Source organism: Trachurus japonicus, chromosome 22 (assembly GCF_045865225.1).
Source record: "Trachurus japonicus isolate A0001 chromosome 22, Traja_1.0".
Taxonomy (NCBI): domain Eukaryota; kingdom Metazoa; phylum Chordata; class Actinopteri; order Carangiformes; family Carangidae; genus Trachurus; species Trachurus japonicus.
Window position 1 is genome coordinate 30804722 of NC_140928.1, and position 25941 is coordinate 30830662.

General features: G+C 40.8%; 3 protein-coding genes across 4 annotated transcripts; 1 reads left to right on the forward strand and 2 right to left on the reverse strand.

The window, feature by feature from the left end:
• The first annotated feature begins 5304 nt into the window (after window positions 1–5304).
• Window positions 5305–7172, forward strand: pth2 (parathyroid hormone 2). Its single transcript, XM_085768300.1, has 3 exons — window positions 5305–5408; window positions 5659–5838; window positions 6995–7172. The coding sequence occupies exons 1-3, from the start codon at window positions 5305–5307 to the stop codon at window positions 7170–7172; spliced, it is 462 nt and encodes a 153-aa protein (XP_085624426.1).
• A 1182-nt stretch (window positions 7173–8354) lies between these two features.
• tedc1 (tubulin epsilon and delta complex 1) lies at window positions 8355–19068 on the reverse strand. 2 transcript variants are annotated; one of them, XM_085768299.1, is made up of 8 exons: window positions 18874–19068; window positions 16659–16743; window positions 13473–13696; window positions 13228–13365; window positions 12751–12819; window positions 10571–10657; window positions 10244–10375; window positions 8355–8626 (listed from the first exon to the last, which is right to left on the reverse strand). In XM_085768299.1, exons 1-8 carry the CDS (start codon window positions 19027–19029, stop codon window positions 8390–8392), a joined length of 1128 nt encoding a protein of 375 aa, XP_085624425.1. In that variant the 5' UTR covers window positions 19030–19068; the 3' UTR covers window positions 8355–8389. The 2 variants fall into 2 exon arrangements, with proteins under 2 accessions (XP_085624425.1, XP_085624424.1); XM_085768298.1 differs by having other exon boundaries at window positions 8355–8701.
• A 681-nt stretch (window positions 19069–19749) lies between these two features.
• dnal1 (dynein, axonemal, light chain 1) lies at window positions 19750–25435 on the reverse strand. The gene is made up of 8 exons (XM_085767808.1): window positions 25358–25435; window positions 24800–24838; window positions 24560–24669; window positions 23984–24039; window positions 23831–23886; window positions 23225–23351; window positions 21265–21405; window positions 19750–20827 (listed from the first exon to the last, which is right to left on the reverse strand). Exons 1-8 carry the CDS (start codon window positions 25358–25360, stop codon window positions 20778–20780), a joined length of 582 nt encoding a protein of 193 aa, XP_085623934.1. The 5' UTR covers window positions 25361–25435; the 3' UTR covers window positions 19750–20777.
• Between the last annotated feature and the right edge of the window lie 506 nt (window positions 25436–25941).

The window sequence follows — 25941 nt, forward strand, 5'->3', positions numbered from 1 at the left end:
TTAAATCATATAAGGTTATATTATATGTCATAATGCCACACAGTTTGTTGACTTGACAATTACTTAACTTAAACAGTGGCTTGCAGGAAAAGTTGTATTTTGTTCAACATCTTGCCTCACCAGTTTCATCATCCTCATTTTCACCAGGAATTGTCCTGGCCCTCCCAGTTAGCCACTTCGGGCCTGGAGCCAGGCAAATTATAACATGACACCTCATCAGGATCTGTGTGCTCTGTGTACACTCTATTGCTGTATTATTCCACGTTTGAATGGGTATTACAGTTTTTGATCCATCTAGAGTGGGTGACATCATTGGCTAGAGTGGAAGAAGTTGTCTGAAATTGCGCTCCGGTGCAGGGTATATAAGTGTGTAAGACAAGAAACTGGTGGTTTTCAATCGCTGCATATGTGCACACGGCGCCACAGCAGCAGCAGAACAAGGGACAAGAGTAGAAATCCAAGTTTATATCCAAAGTTTTATGTGTTTAGAGACAAAGAGAAAAAAAGTGGAAGCAACAAAAAGAAAGTACCTGACTGCACAAAGTCATTTCTGTTGTAGTGTTTAGTTCAGTGTTTTAGTTCCACAAGCTCGACTGAACAGGCTGAGGAACTCTTTTGTCCCTCAGTCTGTCAAACTGCTAAATCAGAGTTTGGTCTCTAAATAGACCCTAAGGTTCATGTACAGACTGAGCACTGGGTGTTGCACCAAAGACACTTTGTAATGTTGGATCTATGTTGTGAGGAGTTAGGAGGTAGTTTGTGTTTTTCTTTAAATGTGACTTTTGAGGGTAACATTTATGCTTTCTGTAAATGTATGTTTTTTGTATTTTGTTATTATTTATGTGAAACTTTGGACGTCATGGGACGCAAGACAAATTTCAGAGTGATCTGATAATGAAGTATAATCTAATCTAATCTAATCTAATCTAATCTAATCATTTCTTTGGTGTCACAATTGGTGGTTCATCCTGCATCACTTCTCTGCTTGGTTGACGACTGACCTCTGACCTCAGAAGTCCAACTGGATCAAGTATCAACTGACCAGCGCCTCCGCCTGAGAAGCAGGTAAGAGTCCAGCCGACTGCTGGTCCACTGACAACTTCAAAACTCTGCACTTCAAACACATTTGAAAGGAGCTATTGTGCTTCTGCAAATGTTTTAACACATCATAAATTAAATGATGGAATATTTTGTTAATTCTAATCTATTTGTGTATTCTGTAGGATGTTCAGGCTAGAGTGGGTGACATCATTGGCTAGAGTGGGAGAAGTTGTCTAAAATAGTTTGAAGCTTTTCTCCTTCCACACTGCTCCCAGACACAAATTACACTATGAGGCACTTTAAACTGTGAATCCTCTGAGTGCAGCCAGGTCCCTTCTTAAATAAAATCCATCATGCATATATGCTTTTGGGCATTCTAAGTGCTTAGCAGTGATGTGAGTGATGCTATTAATGGTAGCATCTGTAAGCAAACTGGAATGGGTCAAGTACCAAATTGACCTCTGCCTTAAGCACAGAGAACATGTATTTTTCAAAACTTTTCATAACAATCGAAGTCAGGGCCACAGGTCCAAAATCGTTGTTATCAGATGGACCCAGTTTCTTAGCTCCAGGAACTGTAGGGCAGGGACAGTGTGTGAGTCTACAGACTGCTGGAAGATGGAGCACCATGCTGGAGTCAGCTCTCCTACACATGCCTTTAAGAACACTGCAGACATGCCATCAGGGCCAGTGGAGTTTTTAGTATAGACGGTGAAAGATTGACTGAATCCTGTGACCAGAATCAGTTAAATAGTTTTCATAACAGTATTACATTACTCAGGAAAGTCATGGTTCTCAAACCTTAGAAAAAAAGTAATTCAGTCCATTTGCTTTCCCCAGATCATCATCAGTGCTGAGGCGACTCTTAGTATTCATATTTGTAATGATGATGAGTACTGGGCTTTAAGGCAAGGCAATTTTATTTGTATAGCCCGTTTTTACAAACAGTTCAAAGGTCTTTACACAGCTTCATAACAGCATCCTCTGTCCTTAGACCCTCACATCCACTGAGGAAAAACCTTTTAACAGGGATGAAATTGAAGAAACTTTAGGGTTTTAAATGTTGCTGAAGTTTGTTAAAGCAGAAGTAAGCAATATTTTTGTGTTAATATAAGTCTTAAATAGTTATATCTTCCGACAGCAATCACTTACATAGAGTGTTTGGACCGAAACACGGGTCTGTCAGTCACTCTGCTCTGCTCTGAGCCGAGGAGAAAACTTTTCTCGTATCCTACAAGTTTTATCCAATGAGGAGAGAGAACGGCATGAAGGGCTGTGTGACGTAGGGACGAGGACCAATAGATCCATGACGAGGGCGGGGGCTGCTAACTCCATCGGCTGACAAGACGTTATGGTGCGTTCAAGGCAACCCGTAACTCGTGTTCTTCCGACCTGTGAAGTTGTACCAGTTCGTTCTGGTACGAGTTCACCGGTCGGAAGTTACGAGTGGCCGTTATAGTGACTTTCACAGGTAAAACAGGTCGGAAAAACACGAGTGGGTTGCCTGGAACGCTACAAAGTCGTAAGTTGTGACGTGAAGCTGTAATTTACGGTTTCAAAAGCCTGCCTGGAACGCAGCATTAGCCAAAACGACCGGATCGCTTACTTCTGCTTTAAGTCTATAAAATCTAAGTTTATAAAATGGAGAAGTCAGTGGTTCCTTGGATTTATTTCCAAATTTGGCTCATCTGACATGAAGTGAGTGTCACCTTTCCCAGGACTGAGCCACACCTCTGCATCCCTGGAGGAGGCGTCACCACAGACAGGTCGAGACACAGAGCTCCATCATCCTGGTAGTAGCTTCACACAGTCAGACCTCAAATCATGATTGATCTGAAACATTTTATCCATTTGTGTCATATAAACAGGGAGTCAATCACTATGTAACATGGGGAGGATACAGTGCAGCTCCATGGAGCCTCTCAGCATCTCTGAGCTCATTGTCCTGGTCAGTTGGCGATGACCAAACAAGAGCTATAAGAAAAGTGAATATACTGTAGGACATGAATTAACAGTTAACTTATGTATCAAGATAAAGGGTGATGAGGTCAGAGAGTATTAGTGTATATATCAGTGTTATTGTTTCCACTATCCTCAGGTCAGTCATATCTGTCATTGAAGGCTAAATGACCTATTGATTTCACATGATTTTTATTATGGACATTAAGTGAAATTCTTTAAGGCAAGGCAAGGCATCTTTATTTATATAGCGCATTTCATACCAAGGCAACTCAATGTGCTTTACATAAAGACAAAACATTAAAAAAAAAAAAAAAGAGGCATAAGACAGAATAAAAACAAACAAAACACTGAAAACAGAGTTAAAAGCAAGAGCAAATAAAAGTAAAATAAAAGAAAATAGATAAAGTTTTAAGTTCTCAGCTATAAGCACGTGAAAAGAGAAATGTTTTTAACCTGGACTTAAAAGTGCTGACAGTTGTGGCTGATCTCAGTTCTGCTGGTAGTTTGTTCCACTTGTGTGCAGCATAACAGCTAAATGCTGCTTCACCATGTCTGGTCTGAACTCTGAGCTCCACTATCTGACCTGAGTCAGTAGATCTCAGAGCTCTACTGGGTTTATATTCTACTAACATGTCATTCATGTATTCTGGACCTAAACCATTCAGTGATTTGTAAACCAGTAGCAGAACTTTAAAATCTATTCTGTAGCTGACTGGGAGCCAATGTAAGGTCTTAAGAACTGGGGTGATGTGATGTGATCTCTTTGTTCTGGTTAAAACTCGAGCTGCAGCGTTCTGAATGAGCTGCAGCTCATAAGTTGGTACCGTACACATTGATTTTTTTCCTCTCTCTGTGCAGATAGTGAGACACTGATGCTTCCGTCTTAAAGAGATTCATTCAGTGTTTGGTTTATGAATGAACTCCCTTACACACACTCACACACACACACACACACACAAACAGGATAATGATTTTCAGTAATAAGATGCTGGGCTCTCTACCTCAGCGCCATGACTAAGAGTCTTTGAAATGGGACACTAACAAGGTAACAACACGTCTACAAGGATTTTCCTCGCGCACACTCAAATGCAAACTCAAAGGTGGTTTGATCTGGTGCAGGGTGTGTGTGGGTGGGTTCGCTGGATGGAGGGTTAGAGCGCTCCGGTGCAGGGTATATAAGCGTGTAAGACAAGAAACTAGTGGTTTTCAATCGCTGCATATGTGCACACGGTGCCACAGCAGCAGCAGAACAAGGGACAAGAGTAGAAATCCAAGTTTATATACAAAGTTTTATGTGTTTAGAGACAAAGAGAAAAAAAGTCGGAGCAACAAAAAGAAAGTACCTGACTGCACAAAGTCATTTCTGTTGTAGTGTTTAGTTCATTTCTTTGGGGGTGGTTCACCCTGCATTACTTCTCTGCTTGGTTGACGACTGACCTCTGACCTCAGAAGTCCAACTGGATCAAGTATCAACTGACCAGCGCCTCCGCCTGAGAAGCAGGTAAGAGTCCAGCCGACTGCTGGTCCACTGACAACTTTAAAACTCTGCACTTCAAACACATTTGAAAGGAGCTAGTGTTTAAACTTGTGGTTTGTGAAGATAAATATTGCCTCACTGTGACTATGACTGATTGTCTGTGCCTCTCAAATGTTTTAACACATCACAAATTTAAAAAAAAATGTGCTTTGCTTAATTGTTAAGGTGTAAAAATAAAACTATAAAGTATATCTGTATCATATATTATGGGAAAGAATATTATGTGAGTACTCAACAAAGTTTACAGTGACAATGAATATTACAGAGGATGTTCTGCTAAAAAATAAGATGATAAAAATGTATCCTGTTGTAAGTGTAAAAACACCTGGCAGCCAGGCTCCATCTGTTCTTTCCTTATCCTTCACTATTGTTGGTAAAGTGTATAAATAAAATGTGTGAAGGAGAAAATGACATTTAACCCTTAAAAGCAAATATTTCAGCACTTAAGGAATATATAATGATAATATGATTTATATAAGAATATATAAATCATTTCCCTGGATGAACTTAAATCCAACTGATCCTCCAGACAAGGTCTAGAGATGATTCTTCAGAGTCTGGAGAGTTGTGTAGTTTGTGTTTTGTGTGATTGTGAGATGTGTGGAAACAATGGTTAAGATGGAGGATGGCACATTGGTAGATTGTTGTGTGTTACTGTATGTGTGTGTAGCTAGAGTCACTTTACACACACACACAGTCAGTGAATGTGCTATAAGCCTGTTATTTATCTATCTGCTTTTATTTCTATGTCTGTGTTTTCTAGGATGTCTGAGGCACCAGCTTTCCTCCATACGTCCTTCCTGTTGCTTTGCATTCTGGGTATGACAGTGGTGACATCAGGCTTCCCTCAGCCTCGACTACCGCTCAGGTGGTTACTCACTAAATCTCCCCAAGGCGGAGCTGTTATTCTGAATGAATGAATGAATGAATGAACTGGTTCTGACCTGAAGTAACAGACCAAAGACCTCATCACTGCTTTAGGGATTTGATTTCTTTCACTCACGTCCCTCCTACACTGTTGTTTAGAGATCAACATATTGTCTGTGTCTACTGAAAACTGCTATTACTTTGCTGCACTTTGCAAAGAAATCACAAGGTGTGGTCTCATCTGCCCTCAGGCGTTCAGACGACTCAGAGGAACCCAAACGAGACGACTGGGACATCATCTTCCCCTCCATCTCCCTCCGTGACTGGAGCATTCAAATGATGTCAGCGCCCAGCCTCGGAGCAGCAGACGACAGCAAGGCCGGAGTGATGAGGGACGCGTGGCTCTTCGCCCCGGAGAGGTCGGCAGCAAGGTAACTGCACAGGGAGGGAAAACGCTCTTGTGAAGTTACACTTTTTCTCTGCTAAAAGGGTTTTCTATGGAGTTTTTCCTCAGTGGATGTGAGGGTCTAAGGACAGAGGATGTTGTTATGATGCCATGTGAAGCCCTTTGAGACAAACTGTTTGTAAAAACGGGCTATACAAATAAAATTGCCTTGCCTTGCCTTAAAACCGAGGAGCTGTGACAACACCATGGTTTCATATCTTGGTGTTTTTTGTTTTTTTTTCACCTTCTCCCCCCGTCCCTTAGGAAGTCTTTTGCCTCCTACCAGGCTGTTGCCTCTGATGAGAATGTTTTCTTAGCAATTTTGCTTGGTTAAATAAAGGTTGATGATGATGAAGAACTGAACATGTTTTAACTGTAACTGCAGTAGTGATAGGCAATAGCATTAAAGGAGACATATTCTGCCACTTCACCACAAATTAAAATAGTTTCCAGGTGTCTTAAAGACATGTCTGTTACATGCTTTGGTCAAAATACCCCAAGGATCAAACATCACAGGTCTTTTTTCGGGCGGTGTGTGGTGCAGTGGTTAAAGCAGCCGCCCCATGTAGAGGCTACAGTCCTCAAAGCAGGCGTCCCCGGTTCGAATCCCGCGTCGGGCAGACCTTTCTGCATGCCATTCCCCCTCTCTCTGCCTCCCCCTTTCCTGTCTATCTCACTGTGCTATCAAATTAAAACAAAAAAATAGTTCCTCAAAACCCAAAAAACATCACAGCTCTTTTCATCCTCTCTCTGGTTTCAGTGTCTGTCCCTTTAAATGCTAATGAACCACTTCTTGCCCGCCCCACCCCTTCTACTGGTAGCAGGTAGGGGTGGGATTATGCAAATTAGAAAACTAGTTACATCATTGCCAGACAACAGAGAGAACAGCTCATAAAACCACATGGATTTCAACCTAGGGAGCTGGCAAATGACTGAGTTTTTTTGTCAATTCTCTCATTTTGGGGGCCAGAAGGCAAGACAAACACCTAAATATATGTTAAAGAGCCTTCAAAAAGGGATATTGTCCTCTTTAATGTTATCACATCGGAGGGGTCTGACTATTTTCTGACAACAATGCACTAGTATGGTACCTGGGCTGTTTTGTGGTCATTAACCTTGAGGTCCGGTCCGTCTGTCAGCAGCATGGAGAGAGCGTGGCCGGCTGAGTGGTCGTCTCAGGGAGCTGGGATGGTGAAGAGGAACATGGTGGTGGCTGATGATGCTGCCTTCAGAGAGAAGAGTAAACTGCTCACCTCCATGGAGAGGCAGAAGTGGCTCAACTCCTACATGCAGAAACTGTTGGTGGTTAATTCTTCCTGATAAATTTACTCTATGCTCTCAGCATTAACTGTGAAATGTGACCACTCTGAACCACACACTGTTAAAAAGCCTTTTTAGAGGGACACACCAAGTCTCTGGGTGACTGCTCAGTCAGCTCACCAGTCTAGAGGACAGGATGGACATTAAAACTAACTGCTGTATCATCAGAGCTTCAGTCCAATGTCTAAAAAATTTATTTCACTTTCTTGTAGTATTTTCAATATTTTTTTCCAACCCAGCTAAAACGTGTGAAGTTAATGATTCTTTTAATAATTTAGTGTTTTCAATGAAATTCAATGAAATAAAGATGCAGATGATGTTTCCACTGACGACAGCTTGTGTTTTAGTTTATTATTCCAATGGTGTATCTTCATATTTTACACTCTCCAACCAAAAGCAGGACATTCATGTCTGTATGCAGCTCTCATTGGATGGTTCATTCAGATGTGTACATTTTGTCCATGACTTCATGTTCTATATAGTTCACACCATAATGTGGTCCATTAAAGGGATAGTTCAACATTTTGGCAAATTGGCCCATTGCCATAATTGCTCTAGTCATAGCAGTAGGTTCATTACCTTTAATTGTAGGTGTAAGCCATTTTCAGTACGGCGGAGCGCAGCAGCTGGCTGCTTAGAGCTACGCTATGGAGGCTAACGGAATTTCTTGGTTTCCCTCATTAAACTCATCAAATTCAACATCCCAAAACTCCACAGCGCTTTTGTAGACAAGTTGTGACCTGCACAACCACCACGCTATGAGATAATGACGGAACGATACGAAACGGAGCCGTTTTCAAGGTAAATTCATACAAAACCGCTGATGCGCGTTGCGTTCAGGGACAGTTTTTCAGCAAGCAGTCTCTGTATTTACCCTGTATTTACCTCGAAAACGGCTCCGTTTCGTATCGTTCCGTCATTATCTCATAGCGTGGTGGTTGTGCAGGTCACAACTTGTCTACAAAAGCGCTGTGGAGTTTTGGGATGTTGAATTTGATGAGTTTAATGAGGGAAACCAAGAAATTCCGTTAGCCTCCATAGCGTAGCTCTGAGCAGCCTGCTGCTGCGCTCCGCCGTACTGAAAATGGCTTACACCTACAATTAAAGGTAATGAACCTACTGCTATGACTATAGCGATTATGGCAATGGGCCAATTTGCCAAAATGTTGAACTATCCCTTTAAGACAAAGGTTCGCCAGCAGGTGCTAAAGACCCCCCTATGGTGGGATCAACACCAGTTCATCCAGTCCACCAATCATGTCCTGCAGCTGCATCCTGCGGGCCAGTCTCTGCCTGTCCCTCCTCTGCAGCAGCAGAGCCTCTGTCTGCAGCAGCAGCTGTGCAGCCTGAGACGCCGGCAGCTCGTGTGGAGCCTCGGCCCCGCTGTGGTGCCTCTCTGCCGGGCAGGTGCCCTGTCTGACCGGCCTCTCAACCTGGAGCTTGACTCGGTGGGCCTGCAGGAGGAACGGTGGGGAGGGGAGGGTAAAGAGTCTGTCCTCAGTATCCCCTCTTTCTGTCCTCTGTCCTCTCTGGGGAAAAAAAAACAGAAACATACAGTTCAGAGATATGACATACTCCCACCAAACCAAACACACATACACATCTCATCCAATCAAAACAGATCACACCATGGTGGAAAACAGTGGACAATGACCTCTGTGGAAGTGGACATGTGTCTGTATGTCACACACAGTGTTGTGGGTAACGCGTTACTTTTGTGTTACTTAATTACTTAGTTACTTAATTACTTTAACTTTAAAGCAGAAGTAAGCGATCCGGTCGTTTTGGCTAACTTCCTGTCAGCCGATGGAGTTAGCAGTCCCCGCCCTCGTCCCTACCTCACCACATTCACGCACATCCCTTGGCTGCACACACAGAGAGGACCGCCCCTTTATGCCGTTCTCTCTCCTCATTGGATAAAGGTTGTAGGATACAAGGAAAGTTTTCTCCTCGACTTACAGCAGAGCAGAGTGACTGACAGACCCGTGTTTCGGACCAAACACTCTATATAAGTGATTGCTGTCAGAACATACAACTATTTAAGACTTATATTAACACAAATATTCCGCTTACTTCTGCTTTAATTACTTTTTTCGTGTAACGTGTAACGTAACGCGTTAGTTTCGTGCATTGAGCAATCAGTAACTTTGTTTTTTTTTTTTTTAAGTAATCCGTTACTTTTCGCCGGATAAGGAAAGGAAAATCCCGACTGCAGCCTGCTTTTTGTCAGACAGTACGGCTAGACTACTGTGCAACCTGCGGATGTGTCAGCCGAGGCGCAGCGCTGTGATGCGTCTGTGCCCTGCTGACCTACGTGTGTGTGTTTCAATTCGCCAGCGAAAAGGACATAACGGTAAAATGCACACTGCGTTGGTGATAACCTTCTGTCGACCGCAAAAAATCCACTTCCAATTTAAGGGCCCATAGATCAGCTCCACGTACGGACCTGCTTCTCCAGCAGCAACAGCTCAGCCCTGCTCTCAGTGCTTGCCCGCTTTCAGCAGCTCCCTCTCGGCGAGCGGCAGCTCAGTTCTCCCCCGGTCCAGCCCCGGATCTCCACTCCATAGCTGCCGTAGCAGCAGTGTGATACCAGTACATTTAACCGCATTTTTAACTTTCATTACACACAAGGCAGGAAGTTCACGTCTCGCCAGCCTCCCTCCTCTCCACACGTGAGTCCTCCGTTCAGGTTCAAACAGATTGAGAAGTGAAGCCGCTGAGAGGGATTCATGGTAACTACTGAATCCCCCCCCCAAAAAAACCCCGCTATGTGGCATATTTGACTGTCTTTCCTGTTATTGTTATCCTGTAGAGCTAATTTGGTTGGATGACTGATGTTTCATTCATTGTCAGGACTCGGTGCATTTAAAAGAGGCTGTCTGTCAGTTAAGTTGCAGCATGTGCGAGGCGCTGCAAAAGGCTTTTCATTTTTAGTAACGCATGAGTACTCTAACGCGTTACTTTTATTCATAGGTAACGCTGTAACGTAACTGATTACTTTTAATTGATGGTAACGTTGTAACCTAACTAACTACTTTCCAAAGTAACTATACCCAACACTGGTCACACACCTGTATCGTGTGAAGTCTCAATAGCATTGCATCCAATTTCTCAAGTCCCTTGTTTCCATGGTGACACACATTAGGTGTACGTATTGGCCTCTGGACAACAGGATCCATCTGATGGCAGTCCACCACACTGTCCTGCACACACAAACACACACACGCATCAGTATCACATTTCCTTACACACATGGCTGCCACCATTCTGGAGGACGGTGAACAGAGGAACTGAAAACCAGTCCTGCTCTACCACATCAGGAACTAAAAACCCACAATGGTGGAAACAGGTTCAGTGTTGAACTGGGATAATTTTCTTTCTGCTTGTGTCTAACTCACCATCCAGGTCCAAAAGACTTTCTCCACCTGTTTCCAGCTCAGATATGCTTCTAGTAGGTCACAGAGCTGCTGCATACCAACACACTCCTGTTAAACAAAAACACACAAACACACCATAGGATACATTTTTAACAACACATGTAAAGACATATTTATGGATGTGAGAATTAAAATTAAAGGGACAACGAGGAGTTTCTATTCGGTTATAAAAAAGTCTCACGTTAATGTGGATGAATCTACGCTAACCCACACTTGTTAATGGGCCCCTTTTCGATAAATACATCGTTCTGTCTCTATCGTTATTTTGTTATTATTAGTGGTGGCGGAGATGCTGGTCGAGCCGACCAGCATTTCCTTCGTGGCGAGTCATGAGAATAACGCCGCCAAATCGCCGTTTATGGTCGGAACTACGATGGTATGTGAACCTCTTTGAACCTCTGACTTTAATTCTTGATGAATGAAAACATGAGTCCGTCTTGCGCCGGTCAAAGAATTATATGGTGCGTGCGGAGGCTCATAAATGTAGTGTGAAAACGCTTCGCTTTTCCAAAACTCCTCGTTGTCCCTTTAAGGGTTATAGCTACAACTTTTTCATCAAAAGGATGCAATTTTCAAAAGTAATGTATCCACAGAATGTCTAGAGGGGTGCAGAATAAAATTATTAATTTTACTGAATTTTTAAAAAATAGTATGTAAATAATTGTTTAAAGGGACGAGGAGTTTTGGAAAAGCGAAGCATTTTCACACTACATTTATGAGCCTCCGCGCACCGTGAAATTCTTTGACCGGCGCAAGACAGACTCATGTTTTCATTCATCAAGAATTAAAGTCAGAGGTTGGAAGACGATCCAGCATTTCCGCCACCACTAATAATAACAGAATAACCATAGAGACAAAACCATATATTTATCGAAAATGGGCCCATTAACAAGTGTGGGTAGCGGAGATTCATCCACATTAACGTAAGACTTTTTTATAACCAAATAGAAACTCCTCGTTGTCCCTTTAATAAATTAGTGGCGGGTCCGAAATAGATAAATATTTACATCTGGTTACGTTGGCAACGTCGGCATAGAATGATCTCTGTGGCAACAGCATTAGAATGTTGATGTCATGTGTAACTGCTGTAACTGGGCAACCAGTACAACGGAAGGTTGGAGCGAGAGCTACACCTACTGGCCAGGAGGAATTAAACTTGTAGCTATCACCTTTAACCAAAAACATACCCTTGTAGCCATTTACATAAAGGTAAATAAATGCACATTTATTACACAAAATATTCTCTAGCTGTTAAAGCAGAAGTAAGCGATATTTTTGTCTTTGTATTTAAGTCTTAAATAGTTATATCTTCCGACAGCAATCACTTTTAGAGTGTTTGGACCGAAACACGGGTCTGTCAGTCACTCTGGTCTGCTCTGAACCCAGGAGAAAACTTTTCTCGTATCCTACAAGTTTTATCCAATGAGGAGAGAGAACAGCATGAAGGGCTGTGTGTGCAGCCAAGGGATGCGCCTGAATGTGGTGACGTAGGGACGAGGATCCATGACGAGGGCGGGGGCTGCTAACTCCGTCGGCTGACAAGAAGTTATGGTGCGTTCAAGGCAACTCGTAACTCGTGTTTTTCTGACCTGTGAAGTCGTACCAGTTCGATCTGGTACGAGTTCACGGGTCGGAAGTTACGAGTGGCCGTTATAGTGACTTTCACAGGTAAAACAGGTCGGAAAAACACGAGTTACAGGTTGCCTGGAACGCTACAAAGTCGTAAGTTGTGACTTGAAGCTGTAATTTACGGTTTCAAAAGCCTGCCTGGAACGCAGCATTAGCCAAAACGACCGGATCGCTTACTTCTGCTTTAATTACTGGGGAACAAATTCTCACTGGACTGAACTTTAGAACCCAACCTCATTGTCATATAAAACATCACAACATACAGCTCGTCTTCTAACAGGCTGAACAATTACTGTATATGACACATCTGGGAATTAAATATTAAATGAAGAATAAAGTCGATTTTATTGTCTTAACAATGACTAATACCAAATTTTATTTTATTTTCTGTCTGAAATGCACTAAGTTGCAGACTTATACCATTTAATCTTTGTTGTTTATTGTTGCAAACAACAGAAGTCTATATCATATGACCTACAGTAATACATTTTTTTGAGAACACACACACTTACATCCTTTAGTGCTGCAGAGCTTTGATCAGAGGAGGCAGGAACAGTGGAGGGGAGACTGGCAGAAAAAACCTGAGAAAAGGTTGATTGCTTAGTTAGCGAAACATCGCCACATGTCCAATAGATTTTAGTTATGAACTTAGTATGAAACAGTTGGTTTTTATATTTATCTTATTAAAAGGCTTGTGGAAAAGTCAGGACTTTTTAATGGATTTCCTATCTGTGGTGCACAGTAGACATGACATCACCCTGGAAGGAGTAGGCCATGCTTACTTTTCTGATGTCACACATACATTGGGAAATGAACCAATGGCAATAGATGAATTTGCCAAAAATGTTGAAATATGCCTTTAATATTCCGGCTCAAAAGGTTATTCGGTTTGCTAAAAAAAAAAAAAAGATCTAATTTGTTGAACTTCGAACAAAGTTTACATAGCAATGGGGACAGAAGCATGTACTGAGAGGAGGAGATTTTCTCACAGAGTGAAGTAAGTGAGATCGCTCCTCTAGCATGGACAGCAGAATCCTCCCCTGGTGTCTCAGACAGCCGTTGAGCCACTGAAGCCTCCGCAGACAGGCCGAGTCTATACGGAGCTCCTCAGGAACCTGAGTGCTCATCTGACAAAGAGACTAAAGTTAGGGATAGAAAAGTATAATCATACAATATGAATACAAAATGCATGTTTACTACACCGCGGTAGTGTTACAGTATGTGTGTTACTTACTGGTGGAGATGCCAGTAGAGTTTTGTCTAGTTGTTGCACTCGCCGTGTCAGCAGTTTCTCTAGCGTTCCAGTAGCCAGCAGCCAGCCCAGCGCCAGGAGCAGATGTCTGCTGGAGAAACTCCTGCCCTCCTCTCCTCCTCCCTCTTCTTCTCTTCCACACGTCCAGTCAGCATGGAAACCAGTCTGCCAGAGGCCGGCAGCCACCAGCTTCCTCAGCTCCAAGTCTGTACTCAGACAGAGGAACACAGTGTGCCACTCAGCAAGTCAATACATCCTCACCCCTCAGGAGACGTCAGTCAGTTTGACAGGGTGAAGTGGAAGGAGTAGCAGTGGTTCTCCTGCACACAGGGAAACCTCAACTTCCACTGAATGAAATATGAATTATGGGTTGATGGTGAAAACTGTCATTAAAGCAGAAGTAAGCGATCCGGTCGTTTTGGCTAATGCTGCGTTCCAGGCAGGCTTTTGAAACCGTAAATTACAGCTTCAAGTCACGACTTACGACTTTGTAGCGTTCCAGGCAACCCACTCGTGTTTCTCCGACCTGTTTTACCTGTGAAAGTCACTATAACGGCCACTCGTAACTTCCGACCCGTGAACTCGCACCAGATTGAACTGGTACGACTTCACAGGTCGGAAAAACACGAGTTACGGGTTGCCTTGAACGCACCATAACGTCTCGTCCCTACGTCACCACATTCAGGTGCATCCCTTGGCTGCACACACAGCCCTGCATGCCGTTCTCTCTCCTCATTGGATAAAACTTGTGGGATACAAGAAAAGTTTTCTCCTCGGCTCAGAGCAGAGCAGAGTGACTGACAGACCCGTGTTTCGGTCCAAACACTCTATGTAAGTGATTGCTGTCAGAAGATAGAACTATTTAAGACTTACATTAACACAAAAATATCGCTTACTTCTGCTTTAAATATATGACAAACTATTAAATGACCACTGCAGAGGCAAAAGCAAACCAAACTGCTCTACAGCACTTGACTTTTCCTGTCCAAAGTAAATAAGGTGGCTCAAACCACACACTGGCACACACGTGCAGGACAACAACTCTAACATTCAGTTATCTGTAAATAAGGAAGAAAAACAGCAACAACAACAGAAAAACAAGAAATAGCCTGTACTAATGAATAATGCACGAAGCTATGGAAAACTCTTAAATGTAGTGATGGGTCTTGCCGTGCCGAGGCTTCGAAGCGCGCGTCGAGTAATCCAGGAAGTATTTTGTGAAGCGCGTATCGAAGCGTGTATCGATGACGTATGAGATGACGTCCGAAGCCTCGCCGGCCCGTTGCTCCGCCTACTGGTTCAGGAAGCGGTTCGCGATTTGGTGGTGCGCTATTCGAAATAGGAGGCACAGTGAAACGCAGTGGAGGTTCCCCTGCATCCTGTGGTATTTCTGCATCGATTGCAACATGTGTTTCAAGAGTATTATCTATATCTATATTCTGAATAAAAACTATTCCACAAGTTCAACAAGCACATTCACTGCCCCACAACCAGTGATGGCAAGTAACAAAGTACAAATACTTCGTTACTGTACTTAAGTAGAAGGTACTCAGGTAGTCAGGTACTTTGTACTTTTAGAAGTATTTATTTTTCTGACTGAACTTTTTACTTTTACTCAGTAAATTTTTAACGCAAATATCGGTACTTTCTACTCCTTACATTTCTCCAAAATGCTTGTTACTTTTTTTTATATATCAGGGTTTCCACGGCAAAATAAATTTACAGCTCGACTTGAGCTGAGTTCTAGTGGAAAAGCCAAAAAAAAACAAAAAAAAAAAACCAAACAAAACTAATAGAGACGTGTCGAGCCGAGTCGCGCTAGTGGAAAAGGGCCATAAATAATAACCCCCCTAAAGTGTCTCAATCCACAAGATTATTCATTGGGACTACGAGCATGATTTGTGACACCACAGTTTAGAAGCCAATCCTGGTCCACAATTTAATGTTCATAAGTGTGATGTGTAAACCTGAAGTGTACAATACAAATTCCTACGATTGACCATAGTGAAGTACATTAGGATACATCTTGTGTCCGGCAGGTAAACTTATGTGAACAATGTTTGTTTAAACAATAACATTGATGAAATGGATTCAAGATGAATTATCGTGTGGTAATTTGCTTTGCAGTGAATCGTGCAATAGAAATATTTTTTACTCTTAATAATACTTTTGAGTAAATTTCAGAGCCTGTACTTTTTACTTTTACTTGAGTAGATATTTGGATCAGTACTTTCACTTTTACTTAAGTCGTTTTTTACACAGGTACTTTTACTTCTACTCGAGTAAAGAATCTGGGTACTTTTGCCATCTCTGCCCACAACCCACGCTAACAGAAGTGTAACGGAGATCCGCGGGTATAGCCACAGTCACGACCGTCACGAGTCATGAGGTAGGCTACCAGTAAAGACGAGAAACAGCATGTTACGGTTAGCGAAACGGTTAGCATCGTTGCCTGCGGTGTGGGAGATCCGTGTTGGAGATCCACTCAGGGCAGGGTTGAAGCTCTTTTTATAGACAGTCACACAAGCTTATTGTCCTCACCCTCATTCCCACTTTCCCTTATGACTCTTTATGGACACAAATCGCCTATTTAAACCAGTAAAAAGTTCAAATATATGACTAAATATATATATAGCTACACTACAGACCACTATATCATTGTAATATTTTTTTTCCTGTTTAATTCTTTTTGGCCAGTAGATGGCCTAGTAGAGCAACTGAAGCCCCAAGAAGCTTTGCCCTTGATGAACCAATTTGATGAAAAGCTTCGAATGCTTCATGAGGCTTCATCCTGCCATCACTACTTAAATGTTATCAATCCCTCTTTATGATGTCACTTAAAGGAACAGCACTGTGTTTTGTGTAGAAAGCATTAACCTCACATAAATGTGAGAGTCATCACAGTAACAGAAACTACTAAGAAATGTAAATAATTGTACTCCATGACAGTGTGCTCCAATTAACATCTTAAGATTTTAAGATATTAATGGCAGATTACTATCACTAACTAATATTGACAGATATGTGACTTTGATCCCCCTAAAAACATGTGGAAGCATCAATCATAATGGTGACTAAACTAAAGTCTGAGGATGTCATGTGGGTGAGAGAGACAGAGAGAGAGAGAAGCAGCTGAATGAATCAAAGTGCTACCATAACAGTACTGACCTCCTTTTAGCTGTGCCCTGGCCTCAGAGGAAACAACACCACTGCTCTGGAGGATGTTGGCATGGAGCTGCCAAAACTGACTTTCCTGGAAAATACCAGCAAACAAGAAATAAGTGAACCCTGTGGAATGATATTCATTTAATGTATAAGTTGTCCTTAATTATGGTCACACCTTAAACAAACACACTCTCTTTAACTTAGAAGACACTGTTCTTATTGAAACAGTGTAGGTTGGAAAAGGTGTGAATTTCTTGGCTACTGGAAAACTAGCAAACCTGGAAGCCAATTTAAAGCAACTATGGCTTTGTACAAAACACATTTAAAATTTTGAGTTAAATATTACTATGGTCAGAAACCCCGTCCCAAGATGGCGGCGCTATTGACATACGCTGAGAAGCATACAGATTTAAAGAGCTATTGAAAGAACATTTATTAGTCAAACAGCTCTCTATCTAGCTGAAGCTATTTGGCACAATCAATTAGTGTTTCTCTGATTTACTTGAAATATCTTCAGTCTGCTTTGGGTATGAATTGGGTATTGTTTCTGTAAGTTAAGGTAATTATGAGGAACGTATGTTTTTGAACATCTGATTATTTCACAACTATGGTAATGGCTACACTGTGGAAATGAATAAGGTCCAGTAATATGTATATGTTGTTTGTATTGTTTATGTATTGTTGTTTTGTTTTGTCTTGTTTTGTCCTGTAGATCGTTGTGAGTTGTTATGTGGTTATGGATGTTGTTATTGTGTTTATGGTGTGATGTGTTTTTGTATTTATCGACTGCAATGGACAGTTCAACTGTGAAGGTAGACTCCAGAAACTATAATCACAACTAAAGTTCCTTTCACAAATTAACAGTTGTGCACTTTGCCTTAATGATGAGCAGTAGAAGTTGATTCATTGCACAAATCTGAAGTAAAGTTTATACAGCACATTGCTAAAAGTGCAACAGGTGAAAATTAATTAAATATTAGAACATTATGCTGTTTGATGCTTCAATAAATTGCCAATAACAGTGATGAGGTCTATAAATTATTTGGAAGGTGCTCACACTCACACTCACTCAATTTTATTCTTATTTTCTTACCTCAACCAATATATTTTGCAACATATTTTAGGAAAATAATTTTGAAGGCCTAATTATGAAAACAAATGTAAATGTTTCATGTTTTTTGATTATTGTTAATGCATTTTATTTGTTTATAATTCAGGCCAATATGTACATAAGAACATGTATGAAACACATTGATGTCTGATCAGAGTGACTGCTGACTTCAACAGAATCAACTAAGCCTGGCTGTTTGCCTGGTCTGGAGCAGGCTAGCTGCAGAGAATAAATCACCATGGTAACTTGACCAGGATAAAGGTATCCAGCTTTCGAACAACCGATTTGAGGCTAAATTAGGCCAGGATAACCAACATATCCCGGCTTAATCCCTTATCTAGGTTTCGAACAACAGGCCCCAGGAAGAATAGCGATGGCCTTTTATTTGCCAAAGCTAATGGAGATCTAAATATAAATGAAATGAAGGAACTAAACTATGGAACAGTTTGAATGTGGGGTTAAAAGAATGTCCAAACATAATCCAGTTCAAAAAGAAATACAAAGAAATTATCTTCAGTATGTACAGAAATGAGGGTGTCTGACAACCACGAGGTGCTTATTATTATTTATTTGGGTATTATTTACCGACTTAGTTATTTGTTGCTCGGTTCATGTTACTTTCAGTTTGTCTTTGTATGTATGAATGTGTTTGTATATGTTTTTATATGTATATGACTATATAGAGAGATAAAGATTAGTAATCATATGTTAGAATAAATCTATATGCATATAAATATAATAATATATTAGAATAAATCCAGTTAAATAACTCATGAATTAACTTACTGTATATATTATGATGACTAGATAACTTGATAGATAATTTATGAATAAGGGGTGGGAGTAAATAAGTTTTACTTCTTCCCACTCCTTTTCGGATATGAAACAAACAAAACAAAACAAAATAAAAACAAGATAATCAAATTACCTTTATTTTTCAATTATTTTCTTTTATTTTTTTTTATTATATATTTCTTTTTTTGTTCATATGTTGTTTTTGCAAAGTTTTTATATGTTATGTCTGTCCATTTCTGTATTATGTTTTGTTTCTTTTAACATGTCCGAAATAAACTTAAACTAACTAACTAACTAACTAACGTAACGTACCACCTCGTCTCCACCTCCGAACTTGGCCCGTCTGAAGGTCTCGGGTGCGGGCACAGCGTCCAGGCCGGCGGCGGTGAGCAGCCGACACAGAGCTGCTATCACCTGCTTCACCTGCTTCACCTGCACACTCACACACGTGTTACTCCGCTGCTGCATCACAACCAATCACACTAACTAAATTTACTGACACTTCCACCCAGCTGTTCATTCTCACTTCTCCTCCTCAACCATTACAAGGTTTCAGAACTGTTGAGCTGTGGATGAATACAGCAGCAGTAGTGATGAGTCCATAGTTACGGTACATCTGGGTAAAGAAAGTTAGCATTGCGCCACTGAGAGTCGCTGGCTTCTGCTAATTACGGGGTTTTAAAAAGTGAGTGAAAAAAACATTTACACGTTGAATGTTACAACATAAAACACTTTAGTAAAAACCACTGTCGTTGTTTTCTGCCCTTAACCGCGTCTGAAAACGAGAGGTTGCTAACAAGTGGCCAAATGATGGTTGTTGTTGTTAGCAGCGAGGAACACTTCCGGGTCTACATCCGTTACCAGGGCTTTTTTTTTCATCCTTTGCTTTATTGAAAAAACAAAACAAAACAAAACAAAAAACAATACGAACAGACATAAAATGTTTGTAAATGAATGCCCACAAGATGGTCTTATTTCATATTAACGCAATATGTTTTTAATCTTCTGAATTGTATGGAACATTGTTTTGTTTCTTGTTTAGATTGTTTGTCTTTTGATGTGCTTGTTTGAGACAAATCAAAATCAAATCAAAGATAATTATGGGTAAATGGCTGAAGGTAATTTCTCAAAATGAATTAGATTTTAGATATTATTATTATTATGGTATCAAGTAACAAAGCTCAACACCACATCAATCATGTTTATTTCAAATAAGAAAATAATTTAAAATTATAAAGTGTAACAACTGTGAGAACAAACATACCTAAAATAATTTTAAACACAAACATATTTTACACACACACAGAGATGTCATTGTGAAGCATATGTTACATCTGAATATGATCAAGTTTAGACAGAGATACACTACCAAACAGGTATTTTTGATCATGTGAGTCTTCATGCTCAGTATAGTCCTGACTGCTGCCCAACAGCTGTTGCAGTGTAGCTCATATTTGAATGCTGCTACTGTTTACTACCTGGGAAATGTGTTTGGTAGTTAACCCAGATTTCAGTCCACAAGTCTAGTATCAACCAGGAGTAAGTGGAATAACAGCATGCTGGTTTGATTCCATGGCAAGCTTTCAGCTATTTGTGGAATATTTCTTTGTGGTCGACAATAAAATGTATCACTCTGACTCTTTCCATGCAGTTGCTCCACTTCTTAGTCAAATGGGATCCAAGATAATCTTTATCTGTGCTTGGTCATCTCTCCATGGTGATGCTGTGGTCTGAGAGGAGTGTCGGGTATTTGCAGCCAACTCCTAACAGGCCCCAGCAACATGACAACATGGTGTTATCTAATCAACATCTGGTCCACACAGCTCACCAGTTTGTGCTACAATGTGCTTTAGTTTGGCTTGAAAAAAGGCATATAAAATCAAGGGCAATATAAAAACACACAAGTATTAGCTTGAATATCTCTCATACTTTGACAGTAAAAAATCCTCATGCTGTAAATAGCATTACCTCTGTTTGTAGGGTTTTGTCAAAACGTCTTTCTGGTCCCAAACCAATAAGACCTGTATTATTGTCAGTTTACACAGACTCCAAACAATATGTGGTTGGTTGTATTGTGCTTGTTGATCTACAATATGGTCTATGCTGTTGTAAAAATCACATTTTATATAGGGAGAAACCAGACAAACCATACAAAACTTAAAAAAAAGGAAGACTCTTAAGGATGAAGGTTGTAATTTTGCAAATTATTCTGCTTCTCAGCTCTCTCCGTCTCCTTCATCGTCCTCCTGTTTGATGACCGGGGTTCCTAGAAAAGAACAGAAAAGGAAATGGTCAAAGCAAGGACTTTTTTTTTTTTTTACCTACGTACCTTTAACTGATAATGTAGAAGTTAGATGTTATTTTTCATGTCCCAGTTTCTTTTATAGACTCACATGCAACTTCAGTCATATTAATGGGTCCATAAAATATCCATTTTAAGGAAGTATCTTGGGGAAACTATTAAATGTATTATTTATCTATGAAAATAGATATTTCATTAGAAATGCCTTGATTTAAACATTGCCCAGCTAAACCTGTATGCACTTACACCAAGCTTCCCTGGGGTTAACATGGCAATGAATTTTAATTCATGAAATTATTACAAATAATTTAAAAATTATGAAGTGGTTTTATATTATTTATTCACCACATTAATAATGTTGAATAGAAGTCACTCAGACACTCCCACTGAAACTCTCTTACCATCTAGTTTCTTCAGATTAGGAAGTCTTTTAGAGGCTTCATCCATCCACGTCCCCTCAGCAGAATGCTTGTCCTCCAGTGGATTTCCAACAAACACCAGGTCCACGAGGCATGGAAGATCAGCCAGCCTCACAAACTCTCCTACACAGAACAGAGAGAACAGCACCAGAAACCAGATTAGAGGATTCTGCTCCTCCTCCTATCACTACAACTAAACAGTGTTGTTTTTGGCAACCGTTTTTAGGTTTGGTCTTGCTAGCTGTGTCCGAAATCCCTCACTCATTCCCTACTCCCTACTCACTATATAGTGAATTCAATATAGTGGACTCACTGGTCAAATGAAAAACGCTTTCGGACACTACTCCACCGCACAGTTAATTACGTATTACGTCGCGTAATTAAAACGCTCCGACCGCGATCGTAACGGCCGGTAACGGCGATCTGTGACCATAATGCATGATGGGATTTCTTGCTCCGGTTAGTGACCATCGGATGTTCACTACATTTTGAATTGTGGGATACATTCAGTGCACTATATAGTGAACATTAATAATCACTGAACATTAGGACACCACTGCAAAATGGCGTGGTCACTATAGTGCACTATATAGTGAGTGAGGGGTGATTTTGGACACAGCCTTAGTCTTTTGGACTAACACGCTTATTAGATTTAGTCAAATTTTAGTCATTTCTATATGTGATTTTAGTACAGTTGTAGTCGACGAAAACTCGAAAAGTTTTAAATAAAGAAATAAGTGTAAACTTTTAACAAATTAATTTAGATCAGTAGGAGATTGCTGTTGGGCAGAAATAGTGGCCTGCACAAGTCTAGAATCTGGGCCCCCTGCCATAACAACCTGTAGACTGTTAATGTTGCAGACATTAAAATAGTTTAATTGGATGTAGGCCTATGGTATCAAGCTATATTCATTATATCTTGATTGAAAGGATTAAGTTAAAGCAGATATCAGTGGAATGTTTTTGTTAATATAAGTCCTAAATAGTCCTATTTTCCGTCAGCAATCACTTACATGAAGTATTTCAGCCTAAACACGAGTCTCTCCGTCACTCTGCTCTGCTGTAACCCGAGGAGAAAATTTTCCTTGTGGGATACAAGTGTTATTGAATGTGGTGACGTAGCACGAGGACCAATTGATGCCTGACAAGGGCGGGGGCTGCTAACTCATGGTGCGTTCAAGGAAACTCGTACTTTGTGTTTTTCCTTCCTGTGAAGTCATACCAGTTCGATCTGGTACGAGTTCACGGGTCGGAAGTTACGAGTGGCCGTTATAGGGAACTTTCACAGACAACAGGACGGTAAAAACACGAGCTACGGGTTACCTGGAACGCTACCAAGTCGTAGTTGTGACTTGAAGCTGTAACTTACGGTTTCAAAAGCCTGCCTTGAACACAGCATTAGCCAAAACGGCCGTGCCGCTGTTATCTGCTTTAAGTATGGATTTATTGAGTTATTAAAGCGACTGAGCGTGATGCAGCTGCAGCAGCGCACAAAAGTCGCACTGAACGAACCTGGTCAGCTCGTATTCAAGGGTGGTGGTGAGTTTAAACTGACTTCAGTACTGAGCCTTTCCCCTGTTGTTGGCCATTGTCCTTAGTTTGTCATCTCTAATCTTACACACATCTCGTCATGTTTTAGTCGTCAAAGAACCGTGTTTATCTCGTCACCGTCTCGTTATCGTCATGAAAAAAAGAGGCGTCAACGAAATAATTTTGTCATTGTCATTGTTGACGAAAACAACACTGCTACTAAACCTTAGAGAGCACTGCAGGCCTCAGTTAAGCAAGTTACACTGTGAAACACATTTCCTCAGGTCACAGGTCACTTAACCACATAAATGCACTTTGAAACTATGACTAAACACAACATAGCCATTTTCATATCATTATTACTGTTGTCTGCTTCATGTGTTGAGTACGTATATTTATGAATGTATCTCACCCCATTCTTTCACCAGGTTATTGGACATGTAGAGGACTTTCAGATTCTTCATGCACTGGATTCCCTTCAGTTTCTCTATCGAGTTATAGGAGATCCATAACTCTTCCAATGTGTCCCCTACTGCCTCCTGTACACACACACACACACACACAGTGAGAGAGAGAGAGAGAGAGAGAGAGAGTGAGTGTTGCATCACTGAGGCAATTTTATTTGTATAGCCCATTTTTACAAACAGTTTGTCTCAAAGTGCTTTACATGGTCATAACAACATCCTCTGTCCTTAGACCCTCACATCCACTGAGGAAAAACTCCATAAAAACTCTTTTAACAGAGAAAAATCTGAGAAAGCTCAGGGTGAGCAACAGAGGAGGGATCCCTCACCCAGGACGGACAGACGTGACATACGTAGATGTTGTTTATAACACAGAATATGGAAAACACAGAAATGTTAACAAGAGCTGATGGAGGAAGCTTCTGGTGGGAGGAAAGGCAGGGCAGGGAAGGCAATGCATTTTCAAAATAGCATCATAGCATGTCTTTGTGTGAAAGAAAGTCACACTTGATCAATGGAACTAGTCAGTTAATTGTACCTCATAGGTAACTTACCAGCCCAGTCAGTGCCTTTATATTGTTCCTTCCTAATGACAGTATTCTCAGGTTCTCTAGACAGACACAATATAACACTTCATTACACCACCACATTTCTGTTGAGTATGTGTGTACTGTATGTCTGTAAGTGTTTATGAGGTCAGTACTCACTCAGGCCATTGAGATTGGTTATTTTCTCAATGCAGTTTGTGGACAGAGACAGCTTTCTGTGGTGAACACAGGACAATAACTGATCAGGTATTTCAATGATGATATACTTATCTGCTTTAAAACTTAGGTGATCGAACACTTTAACTGTATTGACTGTATAGTAGTTTGCTCTTGGTTTATCTGCAACTAAATACATTGAGAAATCAGTCTGTTAACTTCATTTTTAAAGTTTTAGCCAATTCACAGAATTGATTTATTATGGTGTTGGCTTCAGTATTACAGCTCAAAAAATTTGAAAACATTGAAGGCAATGCCCTGGATGTGTTCTGGATGATGTGTTGTCATCTAGTTTGCCCATCAGTGGAGTTTTTTTTTTTGGTTCACATAGTTTATCTCATTAAATATGATGATTTAGTTTGTTAATTAAGCTGCTGTCAACACTAAATAGTGACGATAATCAAAAGATATCCGTCTGCACAACACTGTCAAAGACTGTGTAATGCTACCCTGCTTTATATGGAACATATCAGACTATATAATAAGTCATTTAAAAGAAAAAAAAACAGCAGGGCTTACTCGCAGTTGGAGAGTGTGGAGAGAGAAGCATCCATCTTCTCTATAGGAGGAATCTGACCGTACAGTTTTACTGCTTCAGCTTCGCTCGCTTTAGTCCCTGACTTTTCTTCCTACACACACACACACACACACACACACACACACACAAAGATATATATATATATATTCCAACTAAATAACTCTCAATCATGGCTTCTATAGACTACACACAGGATTGCATGGTGTGTGTGTTTCTCTTACCCATTTGGCCAGTGCTTCTCTCACAGTGGTTGCTTTAGCCTGGAGACATTAAATAACATTAAATCAGACAGGGAGACAGTCAGACAGTCACATGGGCTAATGTTATCATGTGATGAAGACAGAATAACACACAGGTACCATACACACACGCTAGTGAAGACATCACATCCAACATGTTATATTTAAGAATAACGTTACACACTCATTTCCATTCCATAGTTTTGGCTTCAACACTCATCGTTATGATTAACTATCGATTTACTAGTTGTAGTGTGGTTCCCAGTAGAAGAGTTAGCCACAGGACAAACCACAGAACGGACACAAACATAATATGGAACAGAGTTGATGTTAGCCAGCGATTCAACGATGGTTTAACTGACAGTCAGTGTTAGCTTACAGGCTAATTAAAGTTAGCCAATATTAGCGCACAGCCATAACAGTGTGTCATGTAAGGTCAAACGTGGCTCTCAGATACGAAGTCACTGCATGTTGGGACAGGTGAGTCCACTTAAAGTTGTTTAAATGAGCTGAAAAACATCGGAAAACATCCACACTCACCATGTTGATGGTTGACGCCTGCTCTGGTTGCTATGGCACTGACAGGAAGCTACCAATCTGCGCCTGCGCACATAATAACATTTATCCGCAGATGGACAGAACAGCAATGGGCTGCTGGTTAATTACCTCTGTTGATAGTTTATATAAATGTAACTTGTTTTATTGTGGAAAAATCCATTGATCTTGCAAACGTTATAGATTAAAATGAGATCTACATACATCTAATGTAGCCTGTTGTATTGTCAATCTACATGGGAGATTAACCCCCCCCCCCGTGTATCTACTAATGGTTCGAGCTGACATAGATGTGAAGCTGACAGAACTGGGATAATATACACAAAAAGTGGATGCAAATGGCTAAAAGAAAACAAAACCCTCCCTGCAAATCATATGCTTCTCTGACTCTATTCCTGTTGTAGCTACACCTGCTAGCTAGGCCTGTGTAAATGATGTAAAATGATTCAGGTCAAGTATGTGCTTGGAGATGGGCTCGGTATCTGACAGCAGCTGATGCCATTTGTACCGCTGGTAAATATCGCCACCCAGTGGCAACTTTTCAGTATTTCATCCAAATCTGTTGCAAG